Source organism: Fusarium phalaenopsidis (genome assembly GCF_050370095.1).
Source record: "Fusarium phalaenopsidis strain FUZ10S chromosome Unknown contig_32302, whole genome shotgun sequence".
In the NCBI taxonomy this organism is placed as follows: domain Eukaryota; kingdom Fungi; phylum Ascomycota; class Sordariomycetes; order Hypocreales; family Nectriaceae; genus Fusarium; species Fusarium phalaenopsidis.
This window is the reverse complement of record NW_028145405.1, coordinates 4,143,101-4,160,430: the sequence shown is the minus strand read 5'-3', so window position 1 is coordinate 4,160,430 and position 17,330 is coordinate 4,143,101. Positions and strand designations below refer to the sequence as shown.

The 17,330-nt window shown below is 55.1% G+C and overlaps 4 protein-coding genes across 4 annotated transcripts; 2 read left to right on the top strand and 2 right to left on the bottom strand.

The window, feature by feature from the left end:
- Nucleotides 1-4,561: 4,561 nt before the first annotated feature.
- On the bottom strand, nucleotides 4,562-7,507 carry LRP88_08641 (uncharacterized protein; the record flags this gene model as incomplete). Its single annotated transcript, XM_083245144.1, has 4 exons — nucleotides 4,562-4,770; nucleotides 4,834-6,974; nucleotides 7,030-7,396; nucleotides 7,450-7,507. The coding sequence occupies 4 exons, from the start codon at nucleotides 7,505-7,507 to the stop codon at nucleotides 4,562-4,564; spliced, it is 2,775 nt and encodes a 924-aa protein (XP_083099638.1).
- Nucleotides 7,508-9,845: 2,338 nt separating this feature from the next.
- Nucleotides 9,846-11,381, bottom strand: LRP88_08640 (ubiquinol--cytochrome-c reductase subunit 2; the record flags this gene model as incomplete). The annotated part of the gene is made up of 4 exons (XM_083245143.1): nucleotides 9,846-9,941; nucleotides 9,998-10,842; nucleotides 10,896-11,070; nucleotides 11,133-11,381. 4 exons carry the CDS (start codon nucleotides 11,379-11,381, stop codon nucleotides 9,846-9,848), a joined length of 1,365 nt encoding a protein of 454 aa, XP_083099637.1.
- Nucleotides 11,382-11,931: 550 nt separating this feature from the next.
- Nucleotides 11,932-14,053, top strand: LRP88_08639 (DNA-directed RNA polymerase III subunit C82; the record flags this gene model as incomplete). Its single annotated transcript, XM_083245142.1, has 4 exons — nucleotides 11,932-11,940; nucleotides 12,005-12,067; nucleotides 12,159-12,872; nucleotides 12,926-14,053. 4 exons carry the CDS (start codon nucleotides 11,932-11,934, stop codon nucleotides 14,051-14,053), a joined length of 1,914 nt encoding a protein of 637 aa, XP_083099636.1.
- Nucleotides 14,054-15,065: 1,012 nt separating this feature from the next.
- On the top strand, nucleotides 15,066-16,485 carry LRP88_08638 (mitochondrial carrier domain-containing protein; the record flags this gene model as incomplete). The annotated part of the gene is made up of 7 exons (XM_083245141.1): nucleotides 15,066-15,129; nucleotides 15,235-15,272; nucleotides 15,352-15,393; nucleotides 15,461-15,708; nucleotides 15,784-15,961; nucleotides 16,017-16,271; nucleotides 16,399-16,485. 7 exons carry the CDS (start codon nucleotides 15,066-15,068, stop codon nucleotides 16,483-16,485), a joined length of 912 nt encoding a protein of 303 aa, XP_083099635.1.
- Nucleotides 16,486-17,330: the final 845 nt, after the last annotated feature.

Sequence of the window (17,330 nt, the reverse complement as noted above, 5' to 3'; positions counted from 1 at the left end):
GGCTGCCACCCCCCCTCATGCTAGGAACTACTACTAGAACTACAGGACCTAGTCAGTCATTGACAAGAGGCCTCGAGCAAGGCATGGATGGGCGTCTCCTGAATCGCAGCGCGGCAAAAGGCCAAGCAAGCTAGTCGCTGTCGTCGCTCCGGGTCCCTGGTTGCATCTCCACCATGGGCGACAGATCATACAAACGAAAAAAATGTCCATGCCCACTCACACCCAGAGTGATCGACGAAGGGGTGAGAGAGAGCATGTCATCCATGTTCCTGGGTCTGATCCTCTTTTTTTCTCCCCGGCGAGTCAAGGCTGGGTCAAAGGTGAGAGGGTTCGTAGGAAGTTGACTGGCGGTGGATGCGTCTCGACTGTGGGCGTCTATGTCGCATGCGCGTGGATCCCCTGGACGGTTGGCCGGCGCCTAACAGGACTTACAAGAGTTGCCACGGTGAGAATACGTAAATACGTAAATACACCTGCCTCTTGTGAACGTGAGTGAGTTTCATGATGATTGCAATGACTGATCGAATCCTCCACATCCTCCTCCTTTCATGACCTTTGTTCATACATGGCCATGGATGGGGATGCATCTTTGTCAACCTCCATGTGATGCTCAGCCGTCGAACCTGAAGAGAAGAAGAAAAAAAAGTGGTCCCCCTTACCGAACGGCCGAGGCAGGCGCCGGGCCCAGAATCCGAAACCGATCTTTCTTTTTCCCCACACACACTCACAAGAACCACGGACGACAATCGGTGGTCGGATGCCACCTCGGCTGCTCTGCTACGCACGTACCTTGGGAGATGGGGATGCCGAACAAAGGGACGATGACCTGATACACCGTCTCCTTTTTTTCGATTTCATCAAATCTCTTTTGGCATTTCTTCTGTACCGTGCTTGTACGCCTTGGATGCTACGTGATGTGTAATGTGATACCATGACACAACCCGTCTCGGTGGTCCCATGTCTCGATCTCTAGAGAAACAATCCAGTCTCAGCCAAAAACAACCTTGGCATGAAAAAAGGAACAAACAATAGAACATAGCGGTCGCAAGTGTAAGTCGTCGTAGCCAAGGGACTGGCTCGCCGTGGCTGGTTTGGCAGCTTTTCCCGCGTTCCAGGGATTTCTAGTCCAAAAAGGCTGAAGCAGGTCGAGACGTGACGGGCCACGTCCTCCTCGTCCAATCACGCCCCGGAAAACCCCTGGCGCTTGAAACGCCACCCGCCAGCGGGGTCGGGCATGCATTGATTGGGACCGTCCGTACCTGAGTGAAACGCGCGATCCTCTGCAAGCCTCAAAAAAGGGAGAAGAGGGGAGAAATGCAGGAGTGAAAAGGCTTGTCATGGAAATCCGACAATGGAAGGAGAATATCTTCCAATGACGGGGATTCATTCTTCATTACCTCATGCCAAGTGGACGTTAGATTGACGAGTTGGAAAAAGTTCCCTGTGGTGATCCTTGAGCACGACCAGGACTCCCTGAGGCAAACCACGGACTAGAGAGTCAACTCCCTAACGGAGCAGCCAAGCCCGAAGGCGTGTGTCACGTATTTAGCAGGGTAGCAGGGTTATATCAGAGTTGTATTAAGCTTTGCACGTGAAGTTTTTCAGCACCAAGCCTTTTGTCGTCGTCGTCCGTCGTCATTGTCCGTCGCAAATCCGGTCCAGCTAGTGTTAACGGCCAATGTCTCTCAGCGGGGTGCACGTGAGTCAATGAGTGAAAAAGAAAGAGTGTGCAACCACTCAATGGTTCAAGGGAAAGTTGGTTGGACGAATCAGAGACATTGGATGACAAGGAGAATGTCAAGGGAGGAATGCTGTGGGAGTGGCCATGGTACGTTTCGTGGCTAACGGAGGCGCCGTGAGAATGGGCATCATGCGGGGCCTTGGCTTCCATCATCCGCGAGAGAATGCTAAAGAGCTCACATACAGTAAAAGACGCGGTTTGAGTCACGGTATGGAATGAATGAAACATGTCAGCAATAGAAGGAATCAAGTAAGTCGGTCTACGAGCCTACCCTGCGTCGTCAAACGCCGTCGTCGTTGACATGCGTTTCATGCCAGCGAACCAGAGTCCAAATGCAGCATCATCGTTATCGTATGCGCTGTCGCAGAACAGCGATACCGATCCTCCTTGCTGCCACAGCAGGAAACCCCAGATCCACGGACGGGCTGACGATTCTCTATTGATTCCACACTCTTGTTCCTCCCGTGCCGATTCGTCGTTCGGAAGGATGATCTTCGCTAGTGTCAGGGCCCCTCCGGTCTTGGCGGCACCCACCAACAGGAACAAGCCCCTCTCAAGTCTTTGACGCCGCAACCGCCTTTTCAACGGTCGTGAGAAGCCAAGATCTTGGGTACCTAGAGACACCGTCTGGCCCTAGCGCCACCTTGCACTAGCAATGACATTCGCCTTTTGCCCATCAACTAACCTAGACCATCATGACTGACAAGACTCGCCATCAAAGAACAAGAGTCATTTATTTGTCTACTACGTAGTATGTCACTAACTAACTAGAACCACATGGCAGTCCCGAGCCGCCGTCCTTTATTCCACAGTTTAGACTTTTGCAGAATATTCTTTCAAAGACTGGAAGCCACATCAATTGACTCGAGTTTCACCACCTGACTCTGCTCAATGTTTCGTGCCTGACTTGGATCCCTCATCCCTACAGTATCGTCCATCTGTCATCCATCAATGACACCCTCCTGTTTGTTCTAGCATTGCAGGTGGCGTGAGTCCCCCCTCCCTCTTCTCCTCCAGCCGCGCGTGTATGCGTACCGTACCTGATGGTGTATGCGCATGCGTGCCCTATATGTGAGATCCGTAAATAGGCAACCTGAACCAGGAACCCGAGGGCGCATGACGCCGCTGATCGTACGGTGCACATTGCGTGAATCCCCTCCCTCGGCGCCAAACTCGCCCCGAGATGCCCTCATGCACGCCATCCATCGCCATGCCATGCCACGGCTTCCCGCTCAGGCACAGGCACGTCTACCGAGTGCCGTTGATTAAATCTCTCAGCCCTGACTCGTCCGCCTTCTTCTCTTCTTTGTCCCGCTCTGCCGCAAACCCCTCGTGCCCCTCTGCCGCTCAAAGACATGGCTGAACTCGCCTCTGGCCACTCACAACTCGACACTCCGTCATCTCCTCTTGGCGCTGGCTTGCTTCGACTTCTCCGGCCTTGATCCGACCCACGACGATCGACCCGCCCGGCCATGTCACCCTCCCTTCCGCGGGCGCCGGTCTCTGCGACTGTTGCTGTTCCAGAGTGCGGATCCCCTGACATGAGCTTGGACTCGTTCGTCCCTTGCCCTCCATCCGCCCACCCATCAAAGCCCTTACCAGTGCCACAAGCAGAGCCACCTGAAGCATTCGTCCAAGCCTTCTCCAAGCCTTCTCCAAGCCTTCTTCCTGTCAATGCGATTAATGCCTGCCTGGCCGCATTGACCAGCACCCTGAATCTGTAGTCCATCCATCTTCATGCATCTCATCTACATCACAACCACATGCCCCATGCGTCCTCCCGTGAAACGAAACATACGTACACTTTGTACTTCTCTCTTTTTGCTACTTGCCTAGTAGGCCTATGCTGTGAGCTATCGACGCTTCGACTTGGTAAATGCCTCGCCCTGATGCATGACTCGACTCGCTTCCATGAATGCCTTGTCTCAACTGGTCTTGCAGGATCCAACACCTCGTGATCCCCCTTTCAGCTCCGCTCCTCACGAGACACCCTCCTTGCCTTTTCAAACCCCTCCAGGACCGCCACTGCTATCACATACTTTTCGAAATTCCCAAAACAATACCCTTCGTCGGTAGCTCCCCGGCTGCCTCTGCCATGACATGCTGATCCCTTCATCGCCCTGCCTCGACACCAAAGACCCACCGGGAACGAGTCCTGTAGCTTGGGCTTCGAGCCTGGCAGCACACATCCGCCATCGGCAATTGATGCTGTGTCCCGACCTAGGCCATCTTCGCCCCGTACACGCCTCGAGACCTCGTCTTGGCATCCCCGCTCGACCTTGCTGGCTGTCATTCATTCATCCAGTCTGTCCGACATCGCTTCCCCTCGGCCTCGCCGTCCACAGACACAAAGTGTCCGCCGTCAAGACTTGATGGCGCGTCTGCTTCTTGCCACCTGCTTGCTCCGGCGCAGCCAACGGTCGTCGCTGATCCTGGCGCCGTCCAATTGGCGCGACATCGGTAGAGAGAAATATTTTTGTGTCATAGAGACAACTTCGCGACACCTACAGGCCTGGCATCTCCCAGACCACTCCACTATAAGCGACCCAACGGCTCACCTGCTAACCCAAATGCCTAGGCGGCCCGAGCCTCAGGCCTCATCCTGTCTAGGCTGATAGTTGTGCGACTCTGTACGAATGCCCCATACTGCAACTTGTATGCAATGATTCGCACGTTTCGCTGTCGTGTCACTGCAGTTCAGACCCTGAGATAGATGTGCTTGAAAAGTCTATCTCGGCGAGGCCGCCGCTCGGAAAGGCCGTGCTAGAGATGCTTCATTGTATGCTAAGAGGGGGGCTGATGATAGTTCGCATCACCTCCTTATTTGGCCTCATCCGACCCCTCAGCAGGTCGACCTTGGTTCGCGGCGGGCACCGCATGGTTGGGCTGGGGCGTCTGATGAGGTCCTTGGCCCGCATAGCCCTTGTTGTAGCTGGTGCTGCCGCTTCGGTGTTGAGGGCCATATTGGTGTCCCTGCTGAGGGCTGGTTCCAAAATGCTGAGGCCCAGGGCTGCCGTAGCCCCCTCTCACTGCACTAGGGTTAGCGCTCGTTAATCCGCTGCTCCTATAAGAATCCCCGAGTTGCTACTTACTTGGTCCGCCTTGCTGGCCTGGGTTAAAGACCGGCTGGTTATACTGGACATTGGGGCTCATGCCATACATGGGCTGTCCCTGCTGCGAGCCCTGGTGCGCCATCATCGGCGCGGCGGGACGTCCGGGGCTGGGGTATCCGTTGACGCCGGGGACCGGTTGAGGTCCAGATGGAGGCATGAATTGAGGGTGGCCGCCAGGATACATCATCTGCGGACCAGGAACCATTCCCTGCGGCCCAGGTATGAACTGCGGCTGCATCATCATGGGACCTCCCATCTGGCCTTGCTGAGGGGACATGTACTGGGGGTTGTTGGAGAAGCTACGGAACTGTCCCATCTGCGGCGTCCCAGGCATAAAGACGGGTTGGTTGTAGGGCACCTGTGCTGGCGAGTTGTAGGCGACAGGCACATTGCCGAGGCGGGGTGAGGCGAATGACTGAGCCGAGTTTGAATGCATCATCCTATGATCGTCGTTACCGTACGGCGGGTGAGGCACGGGGCCATGCTGTGGTGTGTGCATCTGCATAGGTGGCATGTGGGGTGATCCTCTGGGGGCCATGTTGTGCGCGCCCTGCTGCAGATGGAAAGGTAGCTGGTGCTGGTGAGGCATCTGAGGAACGACATGCTGCGGGTTGGGAGTGGCCAGCGCAGGTCCGTTAAAAGGTTGACGCTCGAAATACTCCTTGTAGTTGAGATGCATCGTAGAATCAGGCTTCTCGTTGTCCTGAAGCTGTCGCCATGTGGGCAAGGTGTCATAGGCAGGACGAAGACCAGCGTTGTCGTCCCAGTTGCGGCCTGGAGGGGGAGTAAAGGTCTGGATGTGTGAGAGGATGTAGCACTTCTTGACATCGATAGCCTTGGTCTTCCGGCGAATGAGCTGACCGGAGGCGGCGGCATTGTTGGCCGACGCATCAACGTGGTTAACAGAAGATCGGGGGCTCGAGCCTGCGCTGGGATGTCCGTTCGGGTTGAAAGCCGCAGCAAACGGGCTAGGTCTGAACTCGTGGCTGTTGGGGTTCAACTTAGCACCCATGTGGCCAGGAGCACCGCTGAGGCGTCGATTGTAGTCAGAGTTGACGCCGCTGGCGGGTCCGGTAGGGGGAGCGCGCATCTCCTGGCCAGGGACGTGAGGCTGGTGGGGAGCCGAAGCCTGCGAGTATTTCTGCTGCTCAACGTTACGGAGTCGCTGCGCTAGCATACCGGTCTGCTGCTGCTGAGGAACATGAGGCCCTCCGCGGTTGTTTCGGTACTGCTGCGCATGGTAGGGCTGCTGGGGATATTGTTGACGAGCTCCGGGATGACGACCTTGGCCTCCAGCGGGAGGAGTAGCCTGAGTACCGGCAGGAGCGCGAGAAGATCTGTTGTCGTTGGAAGGGCCAGATGTCGCAGCAGCAGCTGGCGCACCTTGTCCCGTAGGCTTGGCCTGCGTATCCTTCGATGGTGTGGTCTTGTCCTTCGTCGCAGCCTCGGCCTTGGCCTTGGCAACATCTTCAGCATTCTTGATCGCCTTGGCCTGAATCTCCTTTTGCTTGACCGGGTCTTTGGCGATGATGGAGACCAGATCCGTGGGCACGGGGGTGGAAAGCTTGAAGGAGCTGGCGAACTTCTTCAACTCGGTCAACTTGACCTCCTTGTCTGCTTTTGCCTTATTGCTTCGTGCTTTCTCGGCATTCTGGCGCTGTTGGCTAGCAAACGACTTGAATTCCTTCAGAACGTCATGTTCGACCGTGGAGGTTGCGCTGGGGGCGGCAGTGCCGGCGCCGCTGGCGGAGGGTCTCAGAGCAGCATTGGTCTTGTCAACAGGCTTCGTCTCTGTCGCCTTGCCATTGGCAGGCTGAACAGCGGGCTTGGGTGAGTTAGCCGGAGCCTCAGCAGGCTTGGCTTCGGCAGGAGCTTTCTGAGCATCGACCTTGGGCGCAGACACGTTCTTGTTCGCATCAGGAGTCTGAGGCTTCGGCTCCTCGGGCACTGGGGTAGGTTGCTTCTTGGCAGGCGCTTTGATCTGTGAAGAGATAATGGCAGGATCGACAGGGGCACCCTTGACAGTGGACTGAGCTGTGGGTGCTCGCTTTGCGGGTGGAGTGTATTTGTTCTCACGTCCAGACAGAGGTGGAAAATCCTGTCGGCGGACACCGCTGTACCTGCAAGGAAAGATGTCAGTAAAGCGCAGAAGATTTCATTAAAGAGAACACGAACTTGTCCTCTTCATCACCTCCGTCATCCCCACCAACATAGTCCATGATACGCTCTTCGGCTACGTGAGCAGTAGTGGGTGCGCTGCGCTCAATCTCTCGGGCCTTTCTGTCCGCAGCAGCTATCCGCTCCCTGTATTGAGGATGGCTCTTGTTGATAGCGGTGGTGTAAATGTTTTCGTCGTAGTCTGTCGTGAGGCCGAACAGTCTCTCGTTCTCGGCGAACTGATCCCAACCTGCGTTGTTGCCGGACCTTTCGAGGCTGCCATTAATAGCGTCGTTGGTATCGGGAACCCAAGGCTGGAGAACTCGTTCATTGCCGAAGCGGTTGTTAGAAATAGCTGAATCGGTTCGGAAAGATGCACGGTTTCCTGATCAGAAAATGTCAGATGGCTAGCTCACGAGGCAGTGCTGAACCACAAACCATTCTGTTTTCCACCGGGACCGCCACCAGCTATTCCATCCTTCTTCGTGACAGGCATGTTGGAAACGCTCTTGTCGTTACGAGATTTGTTAAAGGAGTGTCGGAATATCTTCGCCTCGGCCACCATTCAGGTAGCCACAACAGAGCCTTGTGTGGCGATGAAGGTTGATGATCGACGTCTCGTGGGAGGTTCGCAAACGCAGCAGGCTTCTTAACCCTGTGGGAAGGGTGTGTTAGTCCCCAGAATGCAGGAGTCGGGCGATGCAGGTCCAACGGGAAAAGCCTAGGAAGGTAGAGGCCACGTCCAAAGCTCATGACGTGACCACTGTGGATTGTCCGACAACCGTGGGGCTCGGGGGTAGTTGATAAGGGGCATGGGGAAACAAGCTGGACGTATGATGGGGATTGTGATTCAAGACGGGCTTACCTCGTGATGGCGGCCGGGACGGTGGGTGCAATGACGAACGAGTGCGTTGGTTGGAGAAGTCGGTTAGGTTTTGGTGGGCGAGAACGGCAAAGCTACGTTGGCCAGCAGCTCACTCAAGCTGAGTCTGCGCAGATCAGTCAGTGCCTGCATCCACAAGCTGAAGACGCCTCTTTAAACGGCCACGCTTGAAGACTGCAAAATCCGCAGAGGGTATTCGGGCAGTTTCAAGGGTAGAAGAAAAAGGTTTCGGGAAGGAGGGTGTGAGTATGGCGGGCGGGTGAGGAGGAAGAATGCGGCCGAGGAGCTGCGTCTGAAAGAGGGAACTGTCGAAGGGCGAGAACGGGGGGCAAGCGATTTACCTCGCGGGGGGGTTCACAAGGTCGATCGATAGGAAATCCAGACAAGAGGGTCTGGGGCGGTTCGTCCAGCTCGGGCGCTGTTACGATTGCCTCGCAATGGGCAACAAGAGCATGGAGCGGGAGGCTGGAGAGGAGGATGTGAGCCGTGGCGGGAGGAAGAGTCGAGGTCGAGGTTTTGGCGGTAGTGGGAGGGAGGTGGTTGAGGCTTTGTTTTCTCCCGAAAGTTAGTGACGAGGAGTCAATCCCCTGTCCGGTCCCGTCGTTTCCCTCCTCTGGGCTTGTTGGTACCTACCAGTACGGTACAGTGCTGCGCTGTTACCAGGTAACTAAGTAGACCACGGCCGCGGACGGGGCTTTTTTTGATGGGGCTAGTGAGAGGAGGAACCGAATAAAGTGCGGTCCACGGTCCCCGGACGAGCTTGTAACAGTGAGTCCGTCTCTTTGTGTGTGTGGCCTGTGGGAGAATGGCAGTGTGCGCGTGTGTGTTTCTGAGAAAGTGTGGGCCTTCATCAACCAGAGTGGCCTTTGCAGCCCTTGTTCAGTCTTCTCTGAGTGTTCCCTCAGAATTCCCTTGACTCTCTTCCAGCCAGGGCAGGCCCATGAGGAGCCAATCAGATGCCTTGCGGAGACGGCGCTCTACAGTGCGAGACCCTCTGTTTGCCCCGGCCCGGCTCGCCGTCCGCCCCTGGTAGTGGTCAGAACAATTAAGGGTCGTCCGCGTGCACTCTAGCAGGGCGTTGCTGGGGCAGTTCTGGGGCGCCTCAGCGCTGAAGGTTTCAGCAGAAATAACACAGTGCCTGCTGGCTGTTTGCACTCGCCTCGCGACCACGAGTTCCCTATTCGGAAATAACCTCTACTACTGGTAGCTGATTCAACGGGCTCGCAGAGCAGACGGGACAAAACATTCACTGCCCATCTGTGGCCGACGTGGTCAGATCAGGACGGCAGAAGAAGCTGCATTCTCGTAATGGTGCAGCAGAGGTGGTACAACTGTCACGCCCCACGAATACGATGCTGACTCTGCAAGTTTGGGCGGGACAAGCCTTGCTCTTGATGAGATGACTGGCCAGAAGCCGATACATCTTCACCGGTTCTAGCTTCGGCCTGAATCTGAATCTGCTCTGCAAGCATAACTGCAAGTAGGTACCCCAGGTAACCAGGGGAAATGAGGCTGAAAGGTGCATCCGTTTTCAGCCCAACGTACGGGCATTATGCAGGCCTTGTGAATTTGAGGTTGAAACGACAACTCTCATTGTCCAACGACGACCTTGTCGTCAGAGAGGGGCAAACGGGCCATGAAACAACAAACGCCTGCCTCAAATAAACAATCACTGTCGACATTGCCAAGCCGATGAGCATGCTGCGCATTCACTGATGCATATCTGCATGTCACTCACACACATACAACGGGCAACTGCTGGCCTCGAGTTCGCTCATGAACCCGCCCAGTGCCTTCGCCCACCACAGCTCATCAACATGAACCAAGCGCGGACGTATGATGTGGACCAAAAGGATTTCTACTACAAATATTGACAAAGAGGACATCCTCTCCTCCAACTCTTCTAAACTCTGACTGTTGGTACAAGCTTTTGTCTCTCTTGGACCCCTCTCTATACCCGGAGACCAATCTCCTCAGCATAAGGCAGCACGAACAGGTCACCGACAGTGGAGACGGTGGCCTTGCCCTCAAGGAGAGCCTTGGCAGTCTGTAGACATGATTGTTAGTCGATTTTACTAGGAGACAGATCTTGGAGAGTCTTACGGTCTTGAGAGCCTCAGCAGAGACGCCCTCAATGGCCTTGGCAAGGCTGGCAGAGTCGTAGGGCTTGCCGCTGTTCACGATGCCAGAACCGGCCTGGACGATGCTGGTTTGTCGGAGCTGGTTGGCGTCCAGGGCGGCGAACTTGGCGTTGGCGACGGCCTTCTTGACATCCTCCTGGCTGACGTTGCCGTTAGCGATGCTCTGGAGAACCTTGACGGTCTCCTCGGCGCCCTTGCGGACGGAGGCGGCGGCACCGGTAAGCTGGATAGCCAGAAGGCCGGCGTCGGAGTAGGTGAGGTTGGAGGTGTTGACCGAGAGGCCAGAGGTGCCAGCGGTGGCCTTGGAGAGGAGGCTGAAGCCGGGAGCCCACTTGATGGTGGACTGGCCGCCGAGGAGGGAGGCGAGAACGGCAATCTCAGGCTTGGCAGAGTCGACGCCAGAGCCGGGGAAAGCAATGACGACGGAGTTTCCGGCGCTGCTGCTCGTTCGCTGCTCACCACCAAAGTACTTGCTGGCCTCGGTCTTGAGGGTCTGGCCGCTTCGGGGGGCCGCGGGGACGTCCTTGAAGAATTGGCCAACCCACTTGGAGAGGGTGTCGGGAGCGGCACCGTCGGCGACGAGGGCGATGTTGGGCTTGGAGTAGACAACGTCGGCGAAGCTGGCAATGTACTCCTCGTTCAGGTACTTCTGGTAGGGAGTCGAAGAGCTGGGGTAGAGGGAGGAACCGAGACCAGTGTGGAAGGCGATGGCGTGGGCGTTATCGAGGGCAATGGCGGCGGCATCGGCGTTGAGAGCGGCCTGCTTGGCGTGGAGGACACGCTCGACATCCTCGTGGAACTCGTGGGCTGGATAGGCGTGTCAGCAGGGCTGACTACGCAATTGGTTTGGTTTCACTCACTGGTGTACTTGGTCAGAGAGATGACCTCGGCCAGAAGCTCGGTGAAGTAAGGCAGATCCTCGCGGAGGAAGCTGGCCTCGACGACAACAGCCTCCCTGGTGTGTGAGGAAGCCAATTGACCACCGAGGAGCTCAGACTCGCGAGTGATGCGGAGGGCAGATCGTCGCTGGGTGTTCTACATGGACCCGGCAAATTAGCTCAACTCGCGGGATTCTTCCAGGTGCCGGGGTTCCTCACCTTGAACGCGAACTCGGCCAGGCCAACAGTCAGACCGGGCAGAGGCTGGTATCGAGTACCGGCCTTGGCCACGACGGCGAGCTTGGTAGTAGGGCCGTGGGCATCCCGCGAGGCGACCTTGAGGCCAGTTACATCCGAGGTCTCGTATGATCCGGTCGACGCAGCGGCGGCAAAGGTTCGTCGCTGGACGCGGCAGGAGCGGCGAGCAGCCTGCTGCGCGGTTCGCGCGAGAGACGATCTCGAGATCATTATGGAGGGTGATGGCGTAGGCAATTGGCAATCCTTCGGCCGTCGGGGTGAAGCAATTGATCTCCAAAAGAAGTGCCTCGTCGAAAAGCTCCCGTCTAATTTTCGGGCTACGGGGAACGAATGAAGATGTCACGTGATTTTCTCCGGTCAGCCAGATTTGCACCCGCGGCATTGGTCCCAGTATCGAATCGTACCTTTTGGGACTGGCTCTGGCGCGCAGCTACAAGGAAAAGACCTCACCCCACCTAGCGTTACCCTCCCTGCCTTAGGCCTACCAGCTTCCGACTTACACCACTCACTGCCTGCAGCCGCAGAAAAATCAACGATCCCATTTGCGCCGCAAAAAAAAGCATCCCAGCCTTCTCGCCTTGTGCTCTCGTTCACGACCTCGCCTCCCAACCAGCCTTATTCGCATTGTCAACCACACAGATACTCAGATCTCGCGCCTACGGGCCGTATCTCTCTCTATAGTGCTCTTTTGCAGATCAATGACGCCCCGGTAGCAACTGTGGCAGCTCTAGAGATAGTGAGAGGATCTCTAGGAGCATCAATGCTCGTAGTCAGTCGAGCCATCATCCCAACCACGCACGCAACAGCATCAGCTAACAGGCGCGCCCCAACAGACAAAACACGCTGCTGAGCTTTGTGCTCTCCTAGTCAACGACCTCTATGGCGAACTGCCCTCGGTATGCGATTTTCCCGCCCATATACTGGGATATAAATCTGTCTTTTTACTTGGCGTGAGATCGCGGGGCTGACTCAGTTGTCGCGAAACAGCGTATCCTGATTGCGCTTTTGACCAAGGGCCGCTCGACGATCTCCCAACTGGTCCAACATACGGCCCTTACTCCGCGATTCTTGCGAAATGGTCTCGCCGTTCTAATCCAGCAAAATTTGCTCTACCACCATACCGACCCCGACACCGACCTCACGAGCTACCAGGCCAACGCTGATGCTTGCTACAACCTTGTGCGATCTGGCAAGATTCTGGATATTATCGAGCGCCAATATGGCACCGCAGAACGAGAGCTGGCGCAGACTCTCATGCTTCTAGGTCATGCCCGCATTGCAGACCTTTCCCACGCTTTCGGGTCCCGAGCACCCAAGACCAATGGACAAACGAACGGTGATCATGAGTCACATGATGGACTCATTGAGTCAGAAAGTCACTTGAACTCTGTTCTTGTGCGTCTCATTCGGGCCGAGATTGTCGAAACTGTCCGTCCAGAGAGTTTTCGCAACCCCCAGGATGTGTACCGCGAAATCAAGGACTCTATCACCAAGACGCGACCAGGCGAAAAATCCGTCTTCACAAAAACCCAGGCGCAGGAGGAGATCCAAAAACAATACCGCACCTTTAGAGACCAGCCCCGGGTCCTGAAGCGTCAACTCGACATGAGCAGTGACTTTGGTGGACCCAAGAGACGGAAGCTCACGAACGGGTCGGCGCAAAATGGACATGCGTATGATGATGATGCTCCGCGTTTGAATGTGAGGACCTTCTACGACAATAAAGTCGTACATTTTAAGCTAACATCTGGCAGCCCAACGTAGTTGTCCGTCTGAATCATTCGAGATGCCTGGTCGAGTTGCGGAACCAGCGCCTGGCCAATTTTGCGGCAGAGATGCTCGGTGAGGTCACCGGTGAAGTCTATCGCACCGTCTTAGACCTCCTATCTGCCGACTTCTCGAGGTGCCAGCCAGATCCTCTGATTGATGAGCTTACCGCTGGTCAGCAGACAGCAGTTACAACCGTCGATATCTTTGAACACCTTGACAAATCCGTCAACGTACAGTCTGGAATCGGCAAGACATCCAAGGACAAGATTGACTCTGAGAGCGCCGAACGAGTTAGGGAGACAGCTCCGGACACGGATGATGACTCTGACGATTCAGATGCTGGCCCTCCAGGCCGCAAAAGGATCTTTGACGCGGACGAAGAGGATGAGTGGGCAGATGACGATGATCAAAATGGCGAAGCCACCAACGGCGAGCGGGAGAGCAAGGTCAGATTCGAGGATGCTGCCAACGGCACCGATAGCCGCATCTCTCAGATGCGACGACACCTGTTACTTCTCGCAGAGAGCAAACACCGCTTTATCCGCCACTGTGGGACATTCGGTCGCGGTCAGTGGACGGTAGACTTTACCCGGCTGATGACACATCTGCGGGAGACTGAGCTCGACGCCATCATTGAGCAGTCCCATGGCCGCCACGGGCTGCGTCTGACACGCATTCTGCGAGAAAAGGGCAAGCTTGATGAGAAGATGCTTCCATCTGCTGCGCTCATGAAGAAGACGGATGTTCAGGGGAAAATGCTTGCGATGCAGATGGCAGGGATTGTGGATGTTCAGGAAGTGCCTAAGGATAGCAGCCGTCTGGCCAACCGGACCCTGTTCTTCTGGTATTTCGACAAGGAGCGAGCCCAGACTCAGGCCTTGGACGACATCTACAAGGCCATGCTGCGATGTCTGCAGACGCTCCAGGTAGAGCGGCACAATCAGCGGAACATTCTTTCGTTTGTGGAGCGAGAAGACGTCCAGGGCAAGGAGGAGGAGGTCATGACGACGGAGCACTACAACAAGTACAACAAACACTTGGAGGTGCAGAGCAAGCTTCTTGGACAGGTCATGCGGTTGGATGAATTGGTGTCTGTTCTCCGCGACTATTAAGAGAGTTGGAAAACGACATGGGTGGCAGTTTGGTCTTCAACTTTTGTCGATTGCGCTATCATGGTGACTTGACATGTTGGCGTCGAGGCTTGAACGGTTCATGGGCTCAGTTTGTATTATATGGTATCTGGTCTGTAGTAACCCATAAAAGAATGGTATGTTGCTAACTTTGCGGCTGCTGTGTTATGCGTAGTATGTTTGTGTGTTGTATTTCATCGGGGTGTGTCGGCATGGGCCAAAATGTATCATGCCAACAATTCAGAAGTGTCCTGTTATTGTTCATGTTGTTTGTTGGGCAGATGAGATGAAATGAGCAGGGTTTCATCCCACCAAGTTTTGAATGTCGTGACGAGGAGTCCGTCAACAGACGCTATTTCCCCTGCATGAGTGTAATAGGACCATAGGACTGCAATTGAATCAACAGACGCCCAAAGAATGAAGCAATTGATCATGAAGACATCCGTCTCTTGCCATCATGACACCAGAATTGTTGGTGGTTGTAGGGTATGGAGCTGGCAATTCTTGTGGTATGAAAGCATTCGTCCATGATTGGCTAGCGCAAAGTGGTCTGAGCAGTGTTCTTCCACCTCACCCTTGTGAGCAGTGGCTTGACATGTGGCTCGTAAGTGGCTCAGACGTGAAATTTGGCCAGCTCCCAAAACCCGAGCTACTGAAAGTGGGGGGCAAGAAACCCCGCCAATGCAGAAAAAAAAAGCCCACAGCCCACCCACAAGGACGACCATCCCACGCATCCCGTTCCGACGTCGGTAAGTAATTGAGCAGGGGGAAAGGAACCAGCCGCGCGCCGTACACCAGAAAGAGCAAAGTGCAGGTGCCCTGGAGTGGTGGTGGAAAAATTTCCAGTCCCAAGCGGCCAAGCCTTGTCTCGCTCGTCCGTCCCTTTGCCTTGCGACATAGCTCCCCTCTTTGCTCTCTTCACACCTTTTTTTGCGATACCCATCGAGTTTTCTGTTCGGCAGTAATTAATTGTTCCTTGCCCTCGTCGTTCATCATGTCTCCTCCCGTTGCTTCTGGTCGTGAGAAGGAGTCCAACTTGGCCCGACTCCTCGGTTCCGGTATGTCCTCCACTGTTGTACCCATTGACACATCCGAGCATTATTTCCAATTGCCTCGGTGCTGCTCAATGCGCGAGTAAAACTCGACTGACAAGACCTGTGCAGGTTCTGCTGGTATCGCTGAGCTTGCCATCTTCCATCCCGTATGCATCCCTCCGCCCGAGATTGAGCCTGCCGACAGCTCCCTCCTACGCCATGTGACACCTTCTAACACTAGTAAAGGTCGATACCATTGCGAAGCGATTGATGAGCAACCAGTCTCGTGTAAGAAGCACACCTTAAATTCCGAGTCAACCCGAGAGAACAGTCCATTGACCTGCCATTCCTCCAGGTCGCCAGTGCTAGCCAATTGAACCAGGTCATCTTCAAGGACAAGGCCAGCGCAACCGTCGGCAGGAAGTTTGTCTCCCTGTTCCCTGGTCTGGGATACGCCGCTGGCTACAAGGTCCTCCAGCGCATTTACAAGTACGGTGGTCAGCCTGTTGCGCGAGACTTCCTGGGCAAGCACTATGGCGCCGACTTTGAGAATGCCTTCGGCAAGAAGACCGGCAAGGCCATTATGCACTCTACTGCCGGAAGGTATGTCAGCTATTCGAGTTCCCTGGAAATTGGGAATTTGAGAACTAGGAACTCAGACTAAACTGTCTCATATAGTCTGATCGGTATCGGCGAGATTGTCCTCCTCCCTCTCGATGTTCTCAAGATCAAGCGTCAGACAAACCCCGAGGCCTTCCGTGGCCGTGGTGTTCTGAAGATTGTGGCTGATGAGGGCTTCGGCCTGTACCGTGGCTGGGGTTGGACTGCTGCCCGTAACGCTCCCGGTTCTTTCGCGGTATGTGTTTTGCCCTGCAGCCATGAGTAGAGCGAAAATAACTGACCTGTACAAGCTGTTCGGTGGTTCTGCTTTTGCCAAGGAGTACCTCTTCCATCTCGAGGACTACAACAAGGCCAGCTGGTTCCAGAACTTCATTGCCTCGATTGCTGGTGCCTCTGCCTCTCTTGTCGTCTCCGCTCCTCTCGATGTCATCAAGACCCGAATCCAGAACCGCAACTTTGACAACCCCGAGAGTGGCTTCCGAATCCTGGCCAACATGGCCAAGAACGAGGGCCCTTCCAGCTTCTTCAAGGGACTGGTTCCCAAGGTACGTCGGGCACAGTTGCTTAAACACAAACACATAAAACAGGCCCCTCCTCTGCGGCCCGCCTTGACCCGTTCAAGGCCCGTCTCCACTCTGAAATGTCAAGACGCTAATGGATCTTGTGCTGCAGCTCCTCATGACTGGACCCAAGCTGGTCTTCTCCTTCTGGCTTGCCCAGACCTTGATTCCTGCCTTTGACGCTGCTTTCCGAAAGTAGAGCTGAAGCATATTTGAGGAAAAAGCAAACTTGGGATTTATGTTATAGATACAAAAGCTAGAGATGATCTAGACAGGGCTTACGTATGGATGAGGGAGACGCAAAGGGATGGGAGTTTAGAAGGGACAGGATTTATGTTGGGATGGATTTCTACGATAGACGTACCGGCATGAGGGATCGGGCCTCACTTGATCAGTGAGGCGGACGAAGGCACTCAACTCTGTATAAAATAAAGCGACTTGATTTGATTTGGCACACGTCACACACAGATCTCGTCGTGGGCCGTGACAACTGCCGTCACCAGCAGATACGCAGCATGCAAGCTGGCTCGCTACAACCGCCAGCAAGGCCATGATCCCTGCGGAATTGGGTCATGATGTATGCTATAGGCCTGGTCGCGCAAGCCGTCCCTCTGTCCGGTGGTGTGATATGCTCTGTTGTGGCCTTTTCATTCGTAGATGATGGGCCGCGCTGGGGCCGGGGTCCGGATGTGCAGCGGCGAGTGGGAAGTTAGTTTGTTTGGCACGGCGGCTGGTTGCTCAGCAACGGACACCCCCCGAAACAAAAATAAACCAGGCCACCAAGGTCTGCGACGGCGGACAGACAAAGATGGAGCTATGGCTTCCTCCAGCACCATTGTAAAAATCAAACTAAACAATGCAACGGGCTCCGAGGCTTTGACTTGATTTACTTTTACTCCGTCCATACCTCGCGCCTTTTATCCCTCTCATTTGCCTACTCTTCTTCCACTATCACCAATACTACTACCTCTCCCGCTCCCGCTACCACTACCGCTACTACCTACCTTAGTCCCAAGGTCCGAGACGTCTCCTCCATCCTCACCC